Source organism: Penicillium subrubescens (assembly GCF_028828155.1).
Source record: "Penicillium subrubescens strain IBT 31985 chromosome Unknown utg000001l_segment0_segment0, whole genome shotgun sequence".
NCBI classification, from domain to species: Eukaryota; Fungi; Ascomycota; class Eurotiomycetes; order Eurotiales; family Aspergillaceae; genus Penicillium; species Penicillium subrubescens.
In genome coordinates this window covers 3,394,534-3,414,483 of record NW_026643151.1, presented here as the reverse complement: position 1 = coordinate 3,414,483, position 19,950 = coordinate 3,394,534, and the positions used below count along the sequence as shown (strand labels likewise).

At 51.3% G+C, this 19,950-nt stretch overlaps 8 protein-coding genes across 8 annotated transcripts; 6 read left to right on the top strand and 2 right to left on the bottom strand.

The window, feature by feature from the left end:
• Window positions 1-438: 438 nt before the first annotated feature.
• Window positions 439-3,248, top strand: N7473_001164 (calpain-like protease PalBory; the record flags this gene model as incomplete). The annotated part of the gene is made up of 4 exons (XM_057147104.1): window positions 439-566; window positions 646-998; window positions 1,064-1,295; window positions 1,347-3,248. Exons 1-4 carry the CDS (start codon window positions 516-518, stop codon window positions 3,246-3,248), a joined length of 2,538 nt encoding a protein of 845 aa, XP_057014990.1. The 5' UTR covers window positions 439-515.
• Window positions 3,249-3,674: 426 nt separating this feature from the next.
• On the top strand, window positions 3,675-5,290 carry N7473_001163 (uncharacterized protein). The gene is made up of 4 exons (XM_057147103.1): window positions 3,675-3,826; window positions 3,889-3,989; window positions 4,079-4,206; window positions 4,259-5,290. The coding sequence occupies exons 1-4, from the start codon at window positions 3,724-3,726 to the stop codon at window positions 5,181-5,183; spliced, it is 1,257 nt and encodes a 418-aa protein (XP_057014989.1). The 5' UTR covers window positions 3,675-3,723; the 3' UTR covers window positions 5,184-5,290.
• A 330-nt stretch (window positions 5,291-5,620) lies between these two features.
• On the top strand, window positions 5,621-7,031 carry N7473_001162 (uncharacterized protein; the record flags this gene model as incomplete). Its single annotated transcript, XM_057147102.1, has 4 exons — window positions 5,621-5,985; window positions 6,050-6,119; window positions 6,197-6,560; window positions 6,622-7,031. The coding sequence occupies 4 exons, from the start codon at window positions 5,621-5,623 to the stop codon at window positions 7,029-7,031; spliced, it is 1,209 nt and encodes a 402-aa protein (XP_057014988.1).
• Window positions 7,032-8,025: 994 nt separating this feature from the next.
• N7473_001161 (NAD-dependent epimerase/dehydratase family protein) lies at window positions 8,026-9,345 on the top strand (the record flags this gene model as incomplete). The annotated part of the gene is made up of 3 exons (XM_057147101.1): window positions 8,026-8,071; window positions 8,148-8,309; window positions 8,396-9,345. 3 exons carry the CDS (start codon window positions 8,026-8,028, stop codon window positions 9,343-9,345), a joined length of 1,158 nt encoding a protein of 385 aa, XP_057014987.1.
• Window positions 9,346-10,194: 849 nt separating this feature from the next.
• N7473_001160 (DNA topoisomerase 1) lies at window positions 10,195-14,139 on the bottom strand. The gene is made up of 6 exons (XM_057147100.1): window positions 13,803-14,139; window positions 13,393-13,595; window positions 11,809-13,314; window positions 11,511-11,750; window positions 11,001-11,450; window positions 10,195-10,939 (listed from the first exon to the last, which is right to left on the bottom strand). Exons 1-6 carry the CDS (start codon window positions 13,855-13,857, stop codon window positions 10,805-10,807), a joined length of 2,589 nt encoding a protein of 862 aa, XP_057014986.1. The 5' UTR covers window positions 13,858-14,139; the 3' UTR covers window positions 10,195-10,804.
• Window positions 14,140-14,411: 272 nt separating this feature from the next.
• Window positions 14,412-15,841, top strand: N7473_001159 (F1F0 ATP synthase subunit gamma). The gene is made up of 4 exons (XM_057147099.1): window positions 14,412-14,581; window positions 14,724-15,298; window positions 15,363-15,475; window positions 15,529-15,841. The coding sequence occupies exons 1-4, from the start codon at window positions 14,526-14,528 to the stop codon at window positions 15,676-15,678; spliced, it is 894 nt and encodes a 297-aa protein (XP_057014985.1). The 5' UTR covers window positions 14,412-14,525; the 3' UTR covers window positions 15,679-15,841.
• A 572-nt stretch (window positions 15,842-16,413) lies between these two features.
• N7473_001158 (uncharacterized protein) lies at window positions 16,414-17,971 on the top strand (the record flags this gene model as incomplete). The annotated part of the gene is made up of 4 exons (XM_057147098.1): window positions 16,414-16,569; window positions 16,661-16,866; window positions 17,088-17,281; window positions 17,346-17,971. The coding sequence occupies 4 exons, from the start codon at window positions 16,414-16,416 to the stop codon at window positions 17,969-17,971; spliced, it is 1,182 nt and encodes a 393-aa protein (XP_057014984.1).
• Window positions 17,972-18,117: 146 nt separating this feature from the next.
• N7473_001157 (uncharacterized protein) lies at window positions 18,118-19,668 on the bottom strand (the record flags this gene model as incomplete). Its single annotated transcript, XM_057147097.1, has 1 exon — window positions 18,118-19,668. The coding sequence occupies one exon, from the start codon at window positions 19,666-19,668 to the stop codon at window positions 18,118-18,120; it is 1,551 nt and encodes a 516-aa protein (XP_057014983.1).
• Between the last annotated feature and the right edge of the window lie 282 nt (window positions 19,669-19,950).

The window sequence follows — 19,950 nt, the reverse complement described above, 5'->3', positions numbered from 1 at the left end:
ATGACAAGTAGGAGACAAGAGATTCGATCAGGGGCTCATAGAAGAAGATCTCGGAGGTATCGCCAGGATACTCAAGATCATAGTAACCGATGTCACCCGAAAAGAAAACGACCGAACCTAGAAACCGGAATGGCACAGGCGCTGAAAAGCACCTCGGCGCGCGCTGCGGTGAAGCGCTGCGAGCCGAGGTCCCTTCGGAGGTCGGCCTGGCTTAGGTCAGCCTTCCTTGGGGGATCTCTAGAGCTACACAGCAGCATGTCCGTCGGCGCGTTCTATGTAAATGGCTCGGATTGAACCGAGCATCTACGAAATTACATATCCCGAGATTCGACCGCGTATCAGCGGTTGTTCTAGTGGTGATAGAGGGGGTTGATGGCTTACAGGCCAGTCATTCTTTGCGGGGCACGTCGGCTTCCAACCACCTTTCGGCTGCCGGCAAGATTCCCACTTGTTAGTTTGACTACTATCCAGTGCGACGATCGGCTTTCCTAGCGACCCCAGCAAAGGTGCGAGCCATGTCTAGACCCCATGGGGCTACGTTGAATTCGCATGTTTCCCAAGCGTTGGTAAGTATGGCTCCCCCCCCCCTACCTTATTTCCCCAGACTGGAGACATGGAACTGCGGAATCGCTAATCGGCAGTTAGCAAGCCGAAGGAGCGATAGCCTCCGCCACCTCTCAGAAAGCGGCTCTGGAAGCTGCCATCAATGCCGCTGAATATTACATGAAAGCTCTGCGTATCGCACCCTCTGATGATAAAGTTCAACTCGATGCTAAATGCAAGGAACTCATCACCCGTGCGGAGCGGATCAAGGCGGCCGCGGACTGGCAATCGGCGGCCCGCCAGAAACCTGTCTCCAAGTTGCAGCCACCCACGTCCAAGCGCAAGCTCACGACTCGTGAAGAGATTATCGTGCTAGAGGGGGCAAAGCTTAATGGATTTATCTTTCCACCATGGGAGCGCGCACCGACCCCGGTCGAATTCGAACAGCCATTCACGTATGTGCAGAATGAATGTTTTTCAGATATTTCCCATTGTCCGCCTTGTCTGACATTTTCTAAAGAGATTCTCCTGATCTGCAAATATCTGGTTGCCAAACAAAGATCTTCGCTGGGTGGAAACGACCCTTCGAGTTACTACATGCCAAAAATGTTGCAACCCAGACACAAGATGTGGAGAAACCCGTAATGTCTGTCAAAGGGACTTCTGATCTAGTGCAAGATGTCCTCACCGATTGCTCTGTAGTTGCTAGTCTATGTGCGACTACGTCAAGATCAGAGCGGGGGCTGGGAGAGGTATGTATCCAGTTCCTGAAAGCATTCGAGTGTTATACTGATTGAAATTAGCATGCTTCGCCAGCTATGTATCCCCGTGAGCGTGGCTCGGATGAACCTGCTCTCTCACCCTCAGGGAAATACATCTTTTGTTTTTACTTTAATGGAGCATTTCGAAAAGTCGTCATAGATGACCGGTTACCATCGTCAAATACACAACGATCACTTCATGTGATTGACCGCAATCACTCAAATTTCTTATGGCCTGCGTTGGTTGAAAAAGCATACCTGAAAGTCCGTGGGGGCTATGATTTCCCAGGGAGTAACTCCGGGACTGATCTCTGGGTGTTGACTGGATGGATCCCTGAGCAAGTCTTCCTCCATAATGAGGATGCCACGTCAGAGGAGATCTGGGGCCGATTGTACCAGGCATTCTCTTATGGCGATGTTGTGCTGACTATTGGAACCGGCAAACTGACCGAGAGGGAACAACAAGGCCTGGGCTTGGTCAGCGAGCATGACTACGCGATTCTCAACATGAAGGAGAACAACGGACGGCGCCAGTTCCTACTCAAGAACCCATGGGCAGGCGCAGAGCCTAGCATTATACAGAACGGCAGACTCGACCCGATACACTCTGAAAACCAACCATCCCCTCTGTCTCCTGGCACCTTCTGGATGGATTGCGAGCAGGTCTTTCAAAACTTTGAAAATCTCTATCTCAACTGGAACCCTGGCTTATTCAAGTATCGTGAAGACATACATTTTACATGGGACCTTACACAAGGGCGGGCTCTTTCAGGTTGCTTTGTCAGGAACCCTCAGTTTTCTGTCTACAGTGAAGGGGGAGGGACTGTTTGGTTGCTGCTGGGCAAGCATTTCAAGACGGACGACCATAATTACCTAAAGCACAAAGGCGGTGCTCTTGGTTTTATCAGCATCTACATTTTCCAAGCTGGTGGAAAAAGAGTGTCCCTGAATGATGGGGCTTTGCATCGTGGGCCCTACGTTGATTCCCCCAACACTCTCATGAGACTCGAAATGCCTCCACGGACTACCTACACTGTCGTGATATCGGAGCAGTCCTTACCATCATCCAGTCAGAACTTTACACTCTCAGCGTTCTCGACATCTCCAGTTTTACTGGCCCCTTCCAGAGACAAACACATGTGTCTAAAGAAAGCGAGCGGCTCTTGGACAATATTGACAGCCGGCGGCAACGCAGAGTCTGCGCGATACTCCTCCAACCCACAATTCAGTCTCGAGGTTTCTGAAAAGACCGACGTATCAATTCTCCTGGAAACTGAGGCCGAGCTAGCAACGCACGTGAAACTCTTCTGGTCCAACGGCCAGCGCATCGCGAGAGTCCGAAGCCGCGACATCATTGCAGACAGTGGCGACTATCGCCGCGGGTGCGCTCTGGCCGAAACTAAATCCCTCGACAAGGGTCTATACACCATAGTATGCTCCACCTTCGCACCGGATCAACTTGGCCGGTTTGAACTTTGGATCTCATCCTCGATTCCATGCGTGGTGCGACCACTCGCATCTGAATCCGCCGGTCGTCGAAGAACTGTATCTAGTATTGGTATTCTGACCCCAGGACAAGACCGCATGCTGGCACCACTACGAGTGTCTCGAATGACCCGAATCAAATTGATTGCGAAGAGCAAATCATCCACGATAGAGTCTCGTTCTGTTGCCCCATCGCCTGTCTTGATGACCGTGGAACTGGGCCAGGGTCCATACAAGAAGACACTGGCTGTGTCTGAGGATGGCAGCCATTGTGATGCTCCCTCGGGGGTGCGTGTGGATGACTTTGATCTCTCGCCGAGTCCGGACTCCCGGGGGAAGATTTGGATTGTCATTGAGCGCATTGGAGGGCCTGGGGGACAAGTGGAGGATCATTTCGAGGTTGAAGCTCTGGCTGAAGAGCGAGTGGAAATTGGCGAGTGGATTGTCGAAGATGCTTGAATCTAAATGACAGGTAGAGATTAATCGAACCAGAGATGTTCACTACCTAGAGATCGCAATGAAAACCAAATCTTCCACCTCTACCATGGCATCTTTAGTGCCTCGAAAGTTATGGTATGATGGGCTGCGCCGCATGGCGGACAATTCTTCTGCCTATTGAAACATGTATTGGTAGCTATTAGTATGCGGCATCTCTAACTAGTAATCAGCACCACAGCCATCAGGAATGGCCAAAGTTTGCTTTTAGAGATCCTCTTCTGGATCAAGTTATTTGGAGTACAATAATAGCAGGCAGCATCAAAAAAAACACCAATCAAACAATCGCCTAACACTGTACATCCCTGGGCCCGCAGCTTCCCAAAGGAGATAAGGTTGTCTTTTATCGCATCTCCGCACGGGCGGTGGGATTCAACACTGCAAAACGTCATCTGGCCCCGAGCTCCTTTCCACCAACCTTGCTGCGACAACCTCAACCATGGCTAGCAGTATTCCGGCAGCGTTACGATCCGCTGATATTGGGCGCTTTGCCATCAGGGCAGCGCAAATTGAGAAGGCAAAGCCCGTGGTCGCCTACTGGTGTGAGTGGTGCCGCTTTCCCCGCGATGTGACCCCCCACTGATCAGTTCGCCCCATACGATAGGCAATTATCATATTGTGAACCAGATAATCGAGAGAGGGCTTCACAACTCCGACGAGGAAATCAAAGCCTACACGATCAATCTCGTTGATAAGCTTGAGCAAGTTAGTCGTACCGGTCCCTCATTCCAACCCCAGCATCACCTTTGGCCTCTGCGCGAGCTTGGCCGCTAATCATATTCCCCTGGAACCAGTTCAAAAGCGAGAACTCTGAGAATGAGGCAGTTACAGATAATGATGCGGCAAGTGCTTATGTGGAGCAATTTGGACTGGAGGTTTTCAATCGCGCCGAGGCTGCTATGACTGCCAATAAAGTCACAAAGTGAGCTTCCGAGCGCAACCAGACAACTAAACACCTACTTATCTGTAGATAGGCAAACCGCCGATACGTTCCAAGCAGCAGCTATCTTCCTCGAACTATGTCAAATTTGGGGGGAGCTGGACTCGGAGATTGCAGGGAGGATCAAGTTTGCGAAATACCATGCGATTCGAATCGTGAAGGCCTTCAAGGCGGGAGAGGATCCCAATGCAACCAACCCTGCGCCAAAGGAAGAGGAAGAAGTCGTAGCACCAACCGATCCAGAAGTGCAAGCTTTTGATGAGTCAGTGGCAGAACAGGCCTCGAAGCCACGACAAGCGTCCGTCGAAGAAGTCCCAGACGAAGCTGATCGTCTCGGCCGCCAATTGGCCCATCAATCTACCTTGGACGAGTCGCTGCATCCATCCCGGACGTCTTCAATGCCGCCACGAGCTCCTGCTGCCCCGGAATTTGAGATCCCCTCTGTACCCAGCAACCCACCCGGTACCCCGGGAAGAGCAAGAGATATTGACTTGCCGAACGCTGGTGGTGGACTGGACCTCCCATCCACACCTGGAACCATTGGTGGCAGAACTGGCGGCCCGGCTCCCATCATAGATCTCCCGGATACGCCAGGATCTTCGGATCTGCATTCTTCTCACGCACCGCATCACCCTAACACCTTCCAGTCCTTCCCTCCCCCATCTGCGACAAGCCCAACAATCGAGGCCCCAAATCCAGCTTCATTCTACGATCCATCAACTGCCAGTGCCCATATTCCTCCCCCAGCAGCATCTTCTTCGGTACCAGCTCCAGCTGCCCGTATTCCTGTTGCGCCAGCTCCTGCAGCCCCAAGTCAGCCATCGCACTCGGTGGATGATCATAATATCTCACTAGCACAGAAGCATGCTCGCTGGGCAGTCTCAGCTTTGACATTTGACGATGTGGATACGGCGATCAAAGAGCTGAAGAACGCATTAAGGCTCTTAGGTTCAGAATGAGGTTGTGCACTGTACGATTGAACAGTCTAATAATTTGTGGCGGTGTTGAAATATCTTTCATAGCATGCCTATATTCCGCGTTCTTTCTTATTCTCCACATATCGACTAGTCAAAGCACAGCCTTGCTCCTTGATTCACCATTAGAAAACTATCTGAGAAGCCAGTTTAAAGTAGAAAGTAGTTGACGTCTTTGCTCGTCTTTTTGATATTTAGTCATTAGTTTCTTAAGGCATACCTGTAGGTATTGCATTGGATATTTTGTACGGAATTAAACCCCAAGCATATTATGTTTGCTGTTCAGCTTAATCACCTACCCCAACTCCTTGAGTTCTGGTCATTCTAGCAGTCCCTTCACAAATCCACAATCCCTCAACATCTTGCGATTTCCCACGTTCAAACACATCCATCACACAACCCAAAACCCCAACACCAACACAATGCTCAACCCACCTCGTTCAACTCGAAACAAAAACCCATCCACCTTCCCAGAAGCAATGGATGCGCTCCCAACCTTCACCAACCAGCGACTCACTCCAAAGTGTAAGCTGGAAGACTTCCGCGAGTTCTTCGACTTCAAAGTCGGACCCTGGAAGACTTTCCACAGACAATTCAAGGAATATGTCTTGCTCTCCTCGACTTGGGCAGAGGTCTGGGAGAGTACGGCAACGCGTGAAGCTGTTGCAACAACATTCCTTGAGCAAGTTGGGTCTGAGTACTGGGGGAAAGAAAATCAGGAGAAGTACCTGATTCAAGCGCATGTCAGAAATGGGGATGTTTGTGTTTTTCCGCGAGATAAGAAAATGTGAGTGATGCTTTATTGCCGCGGGTGGAAGTGATGGCTCTTGGGCTGAGCTGACATTGACTAGACTGATCAAAGCTCTTGCGCTCTTGCTGGAGAAGGATTCTAAGAATCGACGGGAGTCGGCCTCGCAGGACGTAAGTCTCTCTTTCTTGAAGATCTTTCTTTTCTTTCACCTCGTCAGCTGGATTGCGTGATACTGAACAAGATGCAGATTTCCGAGACTCAAAGCAGCCCTCTGTCTGACCCGCCTGCCTCGGACTTTGAGATGGCTGCACCAATGAAGCAAAGCAGCAGTCGAGCTTCGACTCCTACTGGGTTGTTTAGAATACCTCAGTCTCTTCAGACTCCTATGACCCCGCAAAACCCTCAGATCACACCAAGCGCGAGAGGCACGAGTCTAATGGGAGCAGAGAGGACAACCATGCGTCCAGCCTCTACCACTCCGACCCCAATGAGCCGAGCGCCCCTCGACACAGTGGAGAGTATGGACACAGTCGAGAGTACTGCAATGGTGTCATCAGCCCTTGCAACTCAAGGCACTCCCAACCAGGAGGTTACTCAGCATTGTTGTCAAGGTAAGTCAAGTCACCTTGATACCAGAAATCCCCGGAAAGTCAGTATCGCTAACATCTTAAGGAGGGTACCTGGGCATCTCTGAGACGTTCTACACTCAATTTTCAGACATTGCCCCCAACACCCTAGCGACCTACTTCCTCGTCCAAGAGTACGGTAGTCAGAATGCGCCAGTCTACGTGCCCTTCCGCAACTTCGAGGATTACAGGACCACCGACGATTTCCTGGATGAAATGGAGAAGAGATGCTGTTGTGAACATGATCCACCCCTGCTGCAGCTTTTCGAGGGTGTGAGGCAGTTTTCGCAGGCTGTGGTCTTGCTCCAATGGTCGGGAGTGTCTTTTGTGATGCGCCGGGGGACGGATGATCTTCGATCGTTGGCGAACCGTATTGGGTGTGCGTGGCGGGCGAAAGAGGAAGGGGAATTGCGGACTTTTGAGTTTGTGATTCGGGTGACGTTGAAGAAGGGTTGAACTACATCAGGGAGCAAGAGGAACGAGTGATGAGCATGAGGCTAATGGATTCCACAGGATATTGAACATTTTTTCGCAGAAATGGTACTCCATATCTGGTACTGTATGAGATGAAGTCGATGTAGAGTAACCCCAGGTCCCAGTAAACTTAAGGATTATCCTTGGTACCAATGTTTGGGTCCGGGCAGATCCCAATGCTTTTAGTTCCCTCTGTTCTCCGACCGTACCATGGTGCTGTGAGTGCTCCGTACATCGTGCTGCAAGAGCTACACGTTGGAGGAAGTTTCGACGTCACTGGGGGCGACCGGTGCTTCAACCTTCGATTGTTTCGAATCAGCGGCTCGCACGATGATACGGGGACTCCACCATAGCCCACTTAGCGCGGCGACTATAGATCAACGGCGTCGTTAGAGCGGTTGAAGCGGAGGCGCTTGGCAGGGGAGTGGCTCACTCCGTTTGGGAAACTCTGGAACACTGGAACACTGTGTGGAAGTTGGGATCTTCCCGAATTTTCTAGCGATGCATTAGCGGGCCTTGAGTTTGGGGTTCCTTGGGTCTTGGTATCTTGGTGGATTATGATTATTTTGGGGGGTGAAGGTGGTGATAAAAGTGGAGGGATGAAAAGATGGAGTATCTAAAGAATAATAACTAAGACTGGAAATTAAAGAGAAAAAGGGAGAGTTTTGAAAATACTCCAGGTCTCCATACAGACAAGTCCCCAAACGCACACGATGGCGATTTAGTCGATTTAGTCTTTGGCGCTTTTCCCTTTTTCCTCTCTCGTCTGTTCTCTTTCCTCTCCCCTCACTTTCCATTCATCTCATCTATTCACAACTCGCTTTCTCTCCCTCTCTCACACACACACCCCCCGCCTCCCCTTTCAGTCGCTCCCCCTCTCTCCCCCCCTTTTTTTCTTTGTTACCCCCCCCTCCTCTTCCGTCTGGAAACTTTGGCTGCGGGCCGTTGCGATTGTACCACAATCTGTCCCTTCATCATGGCCGACGCCAAAAAGCCTGCCGTGTTGATCATCGGTGGTCTCGGTATGTATTAATTCCTCATCCTCCTAGCCCATTTCGAAAGGAAAATCATGTCAATACTAATCCTGGTCATCCATAGGTTTCATCGGTCGCCATCTCGCCCTTCACATCCATGAGAACAACCTGGCCTCCGAGGTCCGCATTGTCGACAAGGTTCTGCCGCAATTAGCCTGGTTGGCGCCCGAGTTCGAAGAGGCGTGCTCCAAGGAAAAGTTTGTACAGGCAGATGCCAGCCGTGAACGTAAGTGGAGATTTGCAAATAACCCGTTTACTTTGCATGGTCGGAACCAACAGAATATATACTTACACCGTTCCTCCTCGCTATAGAACATCTCCCCCGCATCTTCGACCGCGCCAATGGCGAACAATTCGACTACGTAATCAACTGTGGTGGCGAGACTCGCCATTCCCAGCCCGACGATGTCTACGAAGCCCGCAGCTGCAACCTCAGCGTGACCCTGGGCAAGGAGTGTGCCAAGCGTGGTATCCCCGCCTTGGTCGAGTGTTCGACCGCGCATGTCTACAAGAGCGGATCTTCCCCGCGCAAGGAGGCTGACAAGGTGCAGCCATGGCACAAGTTGGCCAAGTGGAAGCTTAAGGCTGCCGATGAGCTTCTGAAGATCCCTGGATTGCAATACTGCGCTCTCCGTCTGCCGCATGTTTACGGCGCCTATAACCCGGGCTACTTCGCCATGGCCATCTGCTTGGCCCGTGTGCACAAGGAGATGGACCAGGATCTCGAGTTCTTGTATACCAAGGATGTCAAGGTGAACACACTTCATGTCAAGGATGCTGCTAGTGCCCTGTGGATGGCCGCGCAGTGGCGCGCCAGCAAAGGCAAGCTTGACCGCACCAACGGCTCAATGCCGGCGATGTTCAAGGACCCCGCGATGCCCATTGCGTTCAACGTCGTTGACCACAACGATACTTGCCAGCAGCACGTCGCGAACGCGATGGCTGAGGTGTTCGACCTCAAGGTCTCATTCCTCGGCTCTTTGGCCTCGCAGCTGGCCAAATTGAACCTGGATGATGTGGTGGACGACATGAACGAGGTCAGTCTGCAGGAGTGGGCCGACCTAGTTTCCAAGAGCAAGATCGAGCGGCCCGGGCCTATCGGCCCGTTCTTGGAGCTCGATGTGCTCAAGGACCAGGACATGTCCATTGATGGATCGCTATTCGAGTCAACAACCGGCTGGAAGCCCAAGTATGAGCACTTTGGCGCCGACAGCGTTCGCGAGATGGTTGAGAGTTACAAGCGGATGAACTGGTGGCCATAAACAGGCTCGTCTGTCTGTCCCCTTCTCATCTCGCCACGGTCTCTTGCATTCTCTCCTCTTCTCGTATGATTGTGTTCACGGTCTCCTTCCATCGTCGAGAGAGACCCCCTGATCTCCACCGCATCGCATCGCATCGCATTGTGTCTGCAAACAAAACATTTTCCTCGCCTTGACACGACACGACACACCCTTGATGACTGATTCCTTCTCCATAACTTCCTCTGGCTTCGGCCTCTTGCATTTTTCTCTCGGATCCCCAGATTCCCTTATATATCGGCGCGCAGTCCAGTCCCGCATATACCTGATTCTGTACTAATAATCCTGATTCCATTGGGCGGGATTCTTTTTTTCGATCTCCATTTCTTGCATATATCCTCTTTCCATTCTCATTCTCATCTTTTTTTCTGATTTCTCTTCTTGACCGAGCCTGCATTTTGCATATTGAGCCCATTCTTCTTTTCTCTGGCCGGTTCATCCCTTCTTCATCTTGCTTTTTTGGCATGGCATCGTGCCTGCATTGGCACTTTTTTTATTTTTGGATCTGTATGTTACTTTAGAATTTGATTTGAATACTGTCAGTCTCCAACTGCTTCCTTGGCTGCTGTAGTAACACCAGCGGATCATTCTTTGAATTTTTGAGTCCGTGGTTCAACTTTGGTACGACATGTATGCAGCATGCGTTGCGTGCAAAACCAACTGCAGACATGTGCAATCTTTTGTAGAATAGTCACAGTATCCGATCTATCTAGGGAAGACCTGAGCTAGCAACACTGAAAACAGGCAGATCTCTATCGACCGCCGAACAAGAACGGGAACCTCCCTCGTTAGTGGAAGGAAACGGTAGGAAGTCTAGAGAAGCAGCCAGGAATCTGCAAGGCCAAACATAAAGAGACCAGACGGATCATCTCATAGACGGAGAAATATCCATTGAAAACTATGTGCTTACCGGGGGGTCCGCTCCCCAATGTCCTGATCTACTTGTATTCTACGAAAAATGCCATAAAAGATATGGTAGAATACATTGTGATCTTCCATCCGAGCTGTGTTAGGCTACTATGGACTGATCGAAAAAAGACAGGGCTGAATGCAAAGGCAACGTCGCAATCAAAAACAACCGAGTTCAATGCAATGCGACTGAAGTCTTTTTTTTGCAGATTTTTTTATGTTTGCTGTGGTTGGAGTCTCCGTGGAGAGCCATGAACGGCATCTGGCGCCTGTATTGTGGTAAACTCCTGGGATTGTTCTTCAAGGGTGTTACCAACGAGGTGGGCAAGCATTGAAATGCGGCGAGAACCAGCATCTTGCTTCGTGGGAAACAAATGCCATGGAAGAAAAGACAGACAAGGATGAGGGAGCAAAAGTCAGCTGTCCACTGTCCAGGGCCCGAAGAGGCAAAAAGACGATAATGTACGGACAATCACGACCGCGATGTGCAGTCATGATTGTAGATGGGAAAAGCTCAGAACTCCCAATCCTCCTCAACGGACTTAATGGCCCATTCGAACTTCTCACGAAGAGCCTTGGAGAAGAACTTCTCAATGGGCACATTGAACTTCTTGCTGAAGACAACGGTGAGACGAGGGTCGATGTAGTTCTTTAAAACGCGTGTTAGCCAAGTGCAACGTATTCTCTTTGAGCAACAGTTCAACACTCACAATCTTTGAGGTACCCAAGGCAACCTCCTTGTTATCTTCCTTGTCCTGGGCCTGGAGCAACATGGCATCAATGCGCTGCTCCATCTTCTTGATGCTGCCCTCGATCTTTTCAATAGTAGGGCCACGACCCTCGGCCTCTACCTTGCCAGTCTTGTTCTCCTTGGTATACTTCTTCTCGAGGTCTTTGACGACGCTCAACCGCTCGGTGAGCTCGGATGCCTTCATTGGCTTCTCGCCATCCGCTACGCGCTTTTCGTTCTCCTTTTCGAACTTCTTCGTGGCCTTCTGGGTGTGCTCCTCAATCTTGAAAGCTTGATATTCCTTGACCCACTCGGGGGTCAAGTCCTCATCCAGCTCGAAGAAGGAAGCACCTCTCTTCTTCTTGAGCGAAGGCTCGAGATCAAGCATCTGCATCTTCAGGCGCCACTTTTCATAGCGAAGTCCCTTGATCTAAAAGAAAAAAGCCGGTTAGTTTGTCAACATAACCACTCTGGTTTCAGTGGAACATACCCGTTCGCTCATCTTCTCCATCTGATTGGCGTGAGCAGCTCCGACCGTTCGCTTATGGTTACACAGAATGGCGACCCGGCGGTTGGCGTCGTTGTAGGCCTTGATCTTCTCGGGAATCGTGCCAGCAGCCTTCAAATCCTTGAGCAACTCACTCATGGTGAAGGAAGCATTGTAGGTACGGAACACCTTGGCTGTCAGGCCAGGCATGTAATTCTGCAAGTGCTTGTTGAGTGCGGAGGTCTATGATTTGTTAGCCGGATCCATGACAACAACGGGGGCAAGGAAGAGGAGTTCTTACAGTCAGACGGTCGAAAATCTCATCTCCGTTCTTCTTGGGCGCCTTCTTGAAGATCTTCAAGTTCTTAAAAACTTGTGGGTCTACCGTAACCTCATCGTAGAACCGAATACTATCTTTACCCAAGAAGTCGAAGACGACGGTTTGTGGTGGCTTCAGAGTGATGTTCTCGTACTTCAACGAGCAGCAGCCGACAGTCTCCGCCTCGTCTTCGCCTTTCTCGTTGCCAGCACGCAGAGCAAACTTGTCAATCAAGTAGACCGCAGTCGCCTTTTGACGCTCCACCATCAAGTCGTTCTTCATGTTCTTGGTGTAATCCTTGCGGATCTTGTCGATGTGCTTCTTGAGCTCGCGGGCTTTCTCGAATTTCTTATAGTCGCTTTGGCCCTTGACATCGGAGTTGGCAGCCAGCATGACATACTTGTAGTTACCGTTGATGTTCTCCTGCCACATAGCAAGCCACGTGCCCTCCTGGTCATGCTTCACCTCCTTCCAGTTGTGACCGGGGGGTGGCGGGGGAACCTTGGCCTCCTTGCCGATGTTGATGGTGACTTGCTCGGGCTGTACGCGGGTCTTGACGCGTCCAGTCTTGGGGTGTTCACCTCGGCCACGGAATAGCGAGGGCGGTTCAACACGGAAATTGCCGACCTTTTGCTGACGACCATCCCAGGTGCATGTCATGTAGGGAGCTTCTTGCTCATCCTTCTCGGCCTTTAGACGCTTCTTCTCGGCTGCAGGGAGATTTCGCTTCTCCTCACGCTGCGCATCGTAGTACTCGAAGATAGGCTTGAAGTCGCACTTGACAAACTCCTTGATATCAACCTTGTTGCCCTTGGAATCCTTGGCACCGCCGGTTTTCTTCAGGATGTCCTTGAAATCCGAAAAGAAGTTCTTTTGGAAGACAGGGTTCTCCACGTTATGCGTCGAGTTGAGCATGGTTCCGAAGAAGCCAGCAACCTCCTCGGCCTCGGGATGAAGAGTCACAGGAATGCCGTCGTACTTCAACTTGACATTCTTGGGCAAGGGCTCGTAGGGCGGAGGGAACACCACACCGTTGTGCTCAAGGGTGGTCCACTTCTTGGTCCCATCGCCCTTGGTAGGATCTTCCCACCAACGATATTCTTCCTCCCCGTCTTCGACATCCTCACTCTCCGCCTTCACCTTGGCTTTGCCCTTCTTCGGAGAAACCGGTTCGGCCTTGACCTTCTTCACAGAAGACTTATCATCCGCAGTTTCCTTCTTGACGCCATTGGTGGCCTTCTTGGGCATAGCTGCAGGCTTGGATTTGGAGGCCGAGGGTTTGCGTGCGATACTAGCGACTTTCTCCGCCCGCTTCTCAATCTTCTTCTTCTGTGCGGTGAGTTTGCGCTCAATTGGGACGTCAGAGTCGGATTCTTCGCCAATAGCAGTCTCAGAAGCCTTTGGGAGCTTTCGTCCGTTGAGGGCGAGAGGGACATCATCATCCGACTCGGGGTCCTCGTGCTTGACAGAGGTTCGCCGGCGCTTGCTCTGAGAATGGTCAGTCGCTGAAACCAAGAGACATCAAAGTCGCGAATAAATGCTGTTTCGGGCCAAAGTATAGCGTACCAAGGGCTGGTCATCTTCGCTGCTCTCGGGCTCAGCATATGACATTTTGTTGTCAATGCTGGCCCGAGACTTGCGCTTGCTCAGGGCAGGCGCATCCGCGTCCTTCATTGCCACGTCTTTATCTCGCACGGGGCCAAAGCGAACCGACATGCCGGGGTCGAGATCACCGTTTGTCGTGGGAGACTTGTTGGAGGAGGGAGTGGCTAGAGAGGTAGAGGATCGCAAAAGGTTAGTTTAGCTCAAGATCATTGTAAGCGGGGATATGTAAGATCAATGAGAAGGCTAAGAAACCTAGCCAAGGGAAGGTGAAGATGCAGAGATATGTGAGTTGATGCGATGGAAAGGTGTCCTCGAAGGAGAATAAGAGCCGAAGGATGTACATGCTGCGGCGTCACACCGGGAAAGCTTACCCTTGGCGCGGCCGTTCGCGCGCGCGAGAGGGATGTCATCCTCAGATGAGCTCATGGTGGTGATTCGAAAGCCTTGAAGGCGCACAGGAGGATTGGTATGAAATGAGCGAGCCCTGAGGCTGGGAAAGAGTCCTCGTGCGCCGAGTCGGGCAAACCTAGCCGCCTGATAGAAGGAACTACTCAGGGAGATTCTGACCAATGAAGACCAGAATCGACTTCAGCAGAAGTGACGACGCATCAATGAGACGCAGAGAGATTGGTGTGGGGGTGATATTCAAGGAGAAAGAGGAAGGGACGGGCGCCGAGTCAAGCAGAGACGAGAGGAGAGGAAAAGAAGGTTGGGAAGATTGGGGGGGAGGAGGAATGGAGGGAATGGAATGGAAAACGAGGCCTTGACCTCATTCTGCCTGAGGCCCCGAAACACAGTCCCAGCCCGGAACCTCAGGCATGATGTACACAAAAACTTTCTGAGAGGGTAAGGCACACAGGCACCCAGGCATCAAGGCGCTAAGGCCACAAAATACGCCGGAAGTCGGGACAGCACACCGTAGACCCTCCCCCTTTTGGGTTTAGCGCAGGAGCGGCTGCCAGGAGTTCGACTTCGCACTTCCCGACAGTCCCAGCAACGACAGCAAAGCGAGGCCTCTGCAACTCTGCCCTGCTCCCCCTCCTCCGTCTCCGCAGTTCTCTTCTGCTCTCTACCACCTCAAAAACTTCTTCGCAATGTTCTCCCGTACCGTCCGCCCGGCCGTCCGGGCTGGTAGCGCTGCTGTCGCTCGGTAAGTCTTCTTCCGATGCCCGCCTCGTGGGCAGGTCCTTTCACCCGACGTACTCGACACCACCACCTCGATACCGTCTGCATTGAATCGATCGTCCTATTCAGCAAAGGAAAGCTCAATTGATTACTAACCCCTATACAAGCACTGCTCCGACCAATGCCGCCAACTTCGCGACTCTGCGTGAGATTGAGGGCCGTCTCAAGTCCATCCGCAACATCGAAAAGATCACCAACACCATGAAGATCGTTGCCTCCACCCGTCTCACTCGCGCCCAGAAGGCTATGGATGAGTCTCGCAACTACGGTCAGACTTCCAACACCGTCTTCGAGCAGGCCGAGACCAAGCCTTTGGAGGACAAGAAGACTCTGTACGTCGTGGCTAGCTCCGACAAGGGTCTCTGCGGTGGTATCCACTCCGGTCTCTCCAAGGCGACTCGCCGCCTGCTGGCTGGGAACCCCGAGGCCGACATTGTCATCCTCGGTGAGAAGGCCAAGGCCCAGCTGTCCCGTGTCGCTCCCGAGAAGATCCTCCTGAGCTTCGCCAATGTCTGCAAGGATATCCCCACTTTCGCCGACGCCCAGGCTATCGCCGACCAGATCTCCCTGCTGCCCACCGACTACGCCAGCATCAAGATCGTCTACAACAAGTTCATCAACGCTCAGAGCTACGAGGCTACCACCATTGAGGCTTTCTCCGAGGAGGCTATTACCCAGTCCGGTAGGTTCTTTTTACACTTTAGGAAAGCTATTCAGCTTCAATAACTGACATTTGGCCTTTCTAGCCAACATCTCCGCCTACGAGATTGATGACGAGGCTCTTGCTGGTCTCCGCGAGTACGCTCTTGCCAACAACCTCTTCTGGGCTATGGCTGAGGGCCACGCCTGCGAGATCTCGGTATGCTTTCTAATCTTTTACTTGTAATCAAACTAAGTCTAACCAACTACTAGGCCCGTCGCAACGCCATGGAGAACGCCTCCAAGAACGCTGGTGAGATGATCAACAAGTTCCAGATTCTCTACAACCGTCAGCGTCAAGCCGCCATTACCGGTGAGCTGGTTGAGATTATCACCGGTGCCACCGCCTCTGCCGACATGTAGAAGCCTTGATCTGCTTCTCCGGGATGAAGTCACATTTTTAGTGTAGACTTGTTGATAATTAGATCGACCCGCCGTTTTTGTAAAATCAGTGTCAATCCATTCCAATTTCTTTTGTGCTTTTCGGCCGACTGAGTAGGCTGATGGCCATGATCTTATTCACAGATTGGCTAATTGTTTTACTCGTAGCCTGCCTTTTCCTGGTAAAACTGATACGATCAAATGTTTGCTATTTTCTCCAGTCTTCTACGGCTTCCGGCCATTTCTACTCCTTGCTATTCCTCTTGTCTTTTCTACTCTCGCGATCTTCTCTCTTCCCTAGTTTCTTGCCTCGCGATCTTCTCCTCTCACTATTTGTACTCTTCCCACTCTTCGCCTTTTCCCTTCCAGCTATCTTTACCTCTCGTCTTGACCTCTCGTCTTGACCTCTCCTCTGTACCTCCCCTCGTCTTCTCCCCTCACTGCACCTTTATCGTCCCAGCTTTCTGCGCTTGGGTCATCTGTAAATCGGATGCTACTCTCACCTTCCAGACTCTCACGAATTTTCCTCTCTCATTCTCCTTCAGTTTGCTCCGATCTTTTGAACACATTCTTATCTCGTGGCCATATTCAGACTCGAGAGCGAGAACCACCCACGCCGCCAACACCGCGGTCACTATCGCTACCAGTCTCTTAGCTCATTCGTCGTCAAGAAATCTTCACTGAACGGTTCTCCCTAAAACTCTTCCAACCGCCAAGATGTCGACAACCATGTTCACCAATCACTATGATGTCTTAGGCGTATCACGCCATGCGTCTATCGAGGAGATCAAGGTCTCCTGGAGAAAATTTGCCCTCAAGTATCATCCTGACAAGACCAGGGGCGCCAAGACTTATACCGAAATGTTTCAAAAGGTGAGCTACCCTTGACTCTACAAAAAATGTCACCCACGGCCCTTTGGATACTCTCGACGGATACCAGGGGCTGACAAATTGTACATCACAGGGGCAGGAAGCCATCGAGATCCTCCGGGATCCTAGTCGACGTTACAAGTACGACAAAGAGCTTGAAGCACATTCTTCTCACCCTTGGGTCAGCAGCACAGGGGATCATCCTCCTCCTCAAACCTCTTCAGTTGACTCCCAGTCGATGAATTCGCACTATCATCACAGAAACTGGACGGGGCATCAGAACCGTCAAAACGGAGCCAAGTATGGTGGTAGATCTGAGATTTCATCGGGCAGATACAGAAGTGAAGCAGAGATGGAAATGATCTTCGAGACCGTTAGAAGACACGAAAGAGCGCGCACCGAGGCTCTGAGACAGCGACATGCAGAAAGGCTCAAGCTGAGCCAGAAACCTTCCGACAAGATGCCGAGCCGGACATTCACTGATGGGGAAATGATCCTTACCCATACGCTGATTTCGAAAGTCAAAAGCCGCAAAATGAGCCATACAAGGAGGAGATCCGAGCTCAAGCCAGCCGTGACGTGCGGAATTCGGCGGCCAGCTTTAACAAAGCAGGCAAAGGGAGTTCGCTAGAGCAGAACTTGGCTACCTATCCCAACGATAAAGGTGTTATGGGTGACACGAGCACCCTCCATTACAAGTCGACTGATCACGCGAGTGGGGAGATCTATTGCTACTTGCTAGATAAATCTTGAAATATATAGCGAACCATCCATAATAGTTTCTTTTTATACTTGCGGCCTCCGTGGCGACAGCGACATCAATCACCAAGTCTGTACTGCTGCTTCCTCGTGCAGTAGCAATGGCACCTCGTCCGAGTTGGGCGGAGTGCTTCTCGCTGACTTCGAGACCCCAAATGATGACGAAAAGACATACACTCCTGACACTCTCCGTTCCTCTCCCCCTGTCCCAAAATGTGACCTGGCAATTCCCAGCTCCAGCTTCAACTCGGTGAACCCAGATCAGTTTGCCGGAGGGAGCCACAATCCTGTCATCAACAACGAAACGCAATGGCCACTACGCGCATTCATCCCGTACGACAAGGCCAAACTAGACGACCCCAGAGGTCGTTACACGGTCGACGACATGTATGATGAGCTGCATGGCCTCGTTATGGAGTCTGTGTATTCGTGGTTAAAAACCACTGACCTAGCTGGTTCCAATACCAGCCTAAACACCGCCGCCGATGCTGGCTCTACTTGTCCCCATCTCGGCCTCTGGCACAAAGAAATCGGTCACTCTAATGTGACAATTGCCATCTCTGGCAGCCCTTTTCATCTTGACTTGCCAGGGTTGCGGTCTGAAGAAATGTTTACGAAGCAAGTCCGGGGCTTGCTATTGAGATGAGAGAAGTGGCCTTGTCTGTTTGAAGATTTGTGTGTCATGTATCACTATCCTCTGTCTTGAGAAGACTCAACCCTTTGGTTGGACAAGTAGCTCTGCTCAAGGACTGGCCTATCATGAATGAGAGAGTCACCGAATCAACATTCCCTTCATCGATCAAATCTGTAGATCACCAGTTCACGGTTATCCGTCTCGCCTATGATGTATTTATCACAACCACAAAGTTTGGCGCGGCCAGCAAAATCCGAAACTTCCCTTGTGACCCGGGTCTTCTCCGTCTCAACAGTCAAATATATCGACTCATCTAGGTAATCATTTACTTCGTCACTGCTGAAATGGATACGGAGGGCCACGCCGGATCCACGATCGGTCACCTGTGCGATGATATTGTACCAAGACTCGTGCAAATGGCTCATGTTGAAGAGGAGGAGGGGCAATTCATGGGCATTGTCGTTGCTTCGATACGCTGTCAGGATGAAATCGGGAGTGAATCGGTTATGAGGACCAATTCCAGTTGTCGGGATTCCGGTCACGACGGTGTCAGGCACACCAAGCGGTGTAGGCAGTTCAGTGGCATCAAAGAAGCGAAAATTCTCGGTGATGTACACAGTCTGCCCATCATCCGAGACTTCTAGCTGCTGGATACGTGGGAAGCCCCTCTGTCGAATGCGGAAGTGCTCAAGATCTTGGAATCCGAATCGAGCCACAATAGACGGGGACTGGTCTACCTCGGGGCCTGTTTGTGCCCCTGAGGGGTCGAGGGATGGGCGATAGTCTGATTTCTTTGAAATATCCCACACGAACAAGGACTCGATGGGCGCATCCTCATCTGCCGTGTACAAACTGCGGTTCGGTTGCCAGATGTAGATGACATAGTGTGTGTCGCTGTGTGCAGAGAAGAACCGATCGCGCTCACTGAGTGGATGGCCCAGAAACATGATTTTCCACTCATTGCGCGGAATAATATGCCATCTACCATCGTGGTCATATTTGTCACTCGGGACCACATTAAAGGATGTGGCGAAATGACGATGCACGCCATCGCTTTCATTGAGCCAGTGGAAGGCTTTTGGTTCGGCCCATTCTACAACGAGCACGCGCTTCTGCAGTCGTACTCTTCGAATGATCCTGCCATCAAGGACAAATGGCACTAGGAATTGTTTGTCGCTGCTCAGATCTACGAGCATGAGCATCCAACGGTCTGCTGAAGGGAAGACCAACAGTCCATCTTCATATGTCCACATTGCTTCCGTAAACTGGCGGTCGACCTCACCCATGTAGTGACTGGCATGCCCCTCCCACGGCTGCACTGGGTAGAACTGTCGCTCCCATGACCAGCCCATCTCACTGCATAGACTGTGTCTCTGCACGGAGCGGGGTGTTCCCCGTTCTAGGTGATTATATCGGGCGACCGCTTGGTCGAAGGCATGGCGGATGGATTCTGCCGTAACAGAGGAGCCATCATATTTGGAAGATCCAGGTTGGAGGTTCTTGAATTCTTGCGTCCATGGAAAATGTCTCTTGAAGAGTGGAAGCACGATGTCCGGGTTGCTGAAGGCCTCGTTCCACGCTCGTGAGACGCGGCGACACCATACCAGATCCTTGGGCTCCAACAACTCGAGGATGATCAAGAAAAGGTCCCTCGGTAGGAATGCAAGGTCATGGCAAGTGGCCTGGCCACTGGAAAGAGGGACAGTCATTGTGGTTCAGCATTGTAAGCGATCGTCATAAGAGTCAAGGGACTTCACCGTTTCACAGGGGTTCCAGACGATCAACAAACGGGCGGCGCTTGGTAAGTTTGATCCCATTGGAGAAAGCTCAACTCTCCGCATGCCAAGAGCTTCAGGACACCTTGCGTAATACAGTAACACGCCGGTTTTTTCTTATTGATCGATCTGGCTTTTTCCCTCTGAACTTGCGATGCTCGTCGAGGCGACCGCATAGCTTTTGCGACAATCTTTATCTACATCAATCCCAACTTC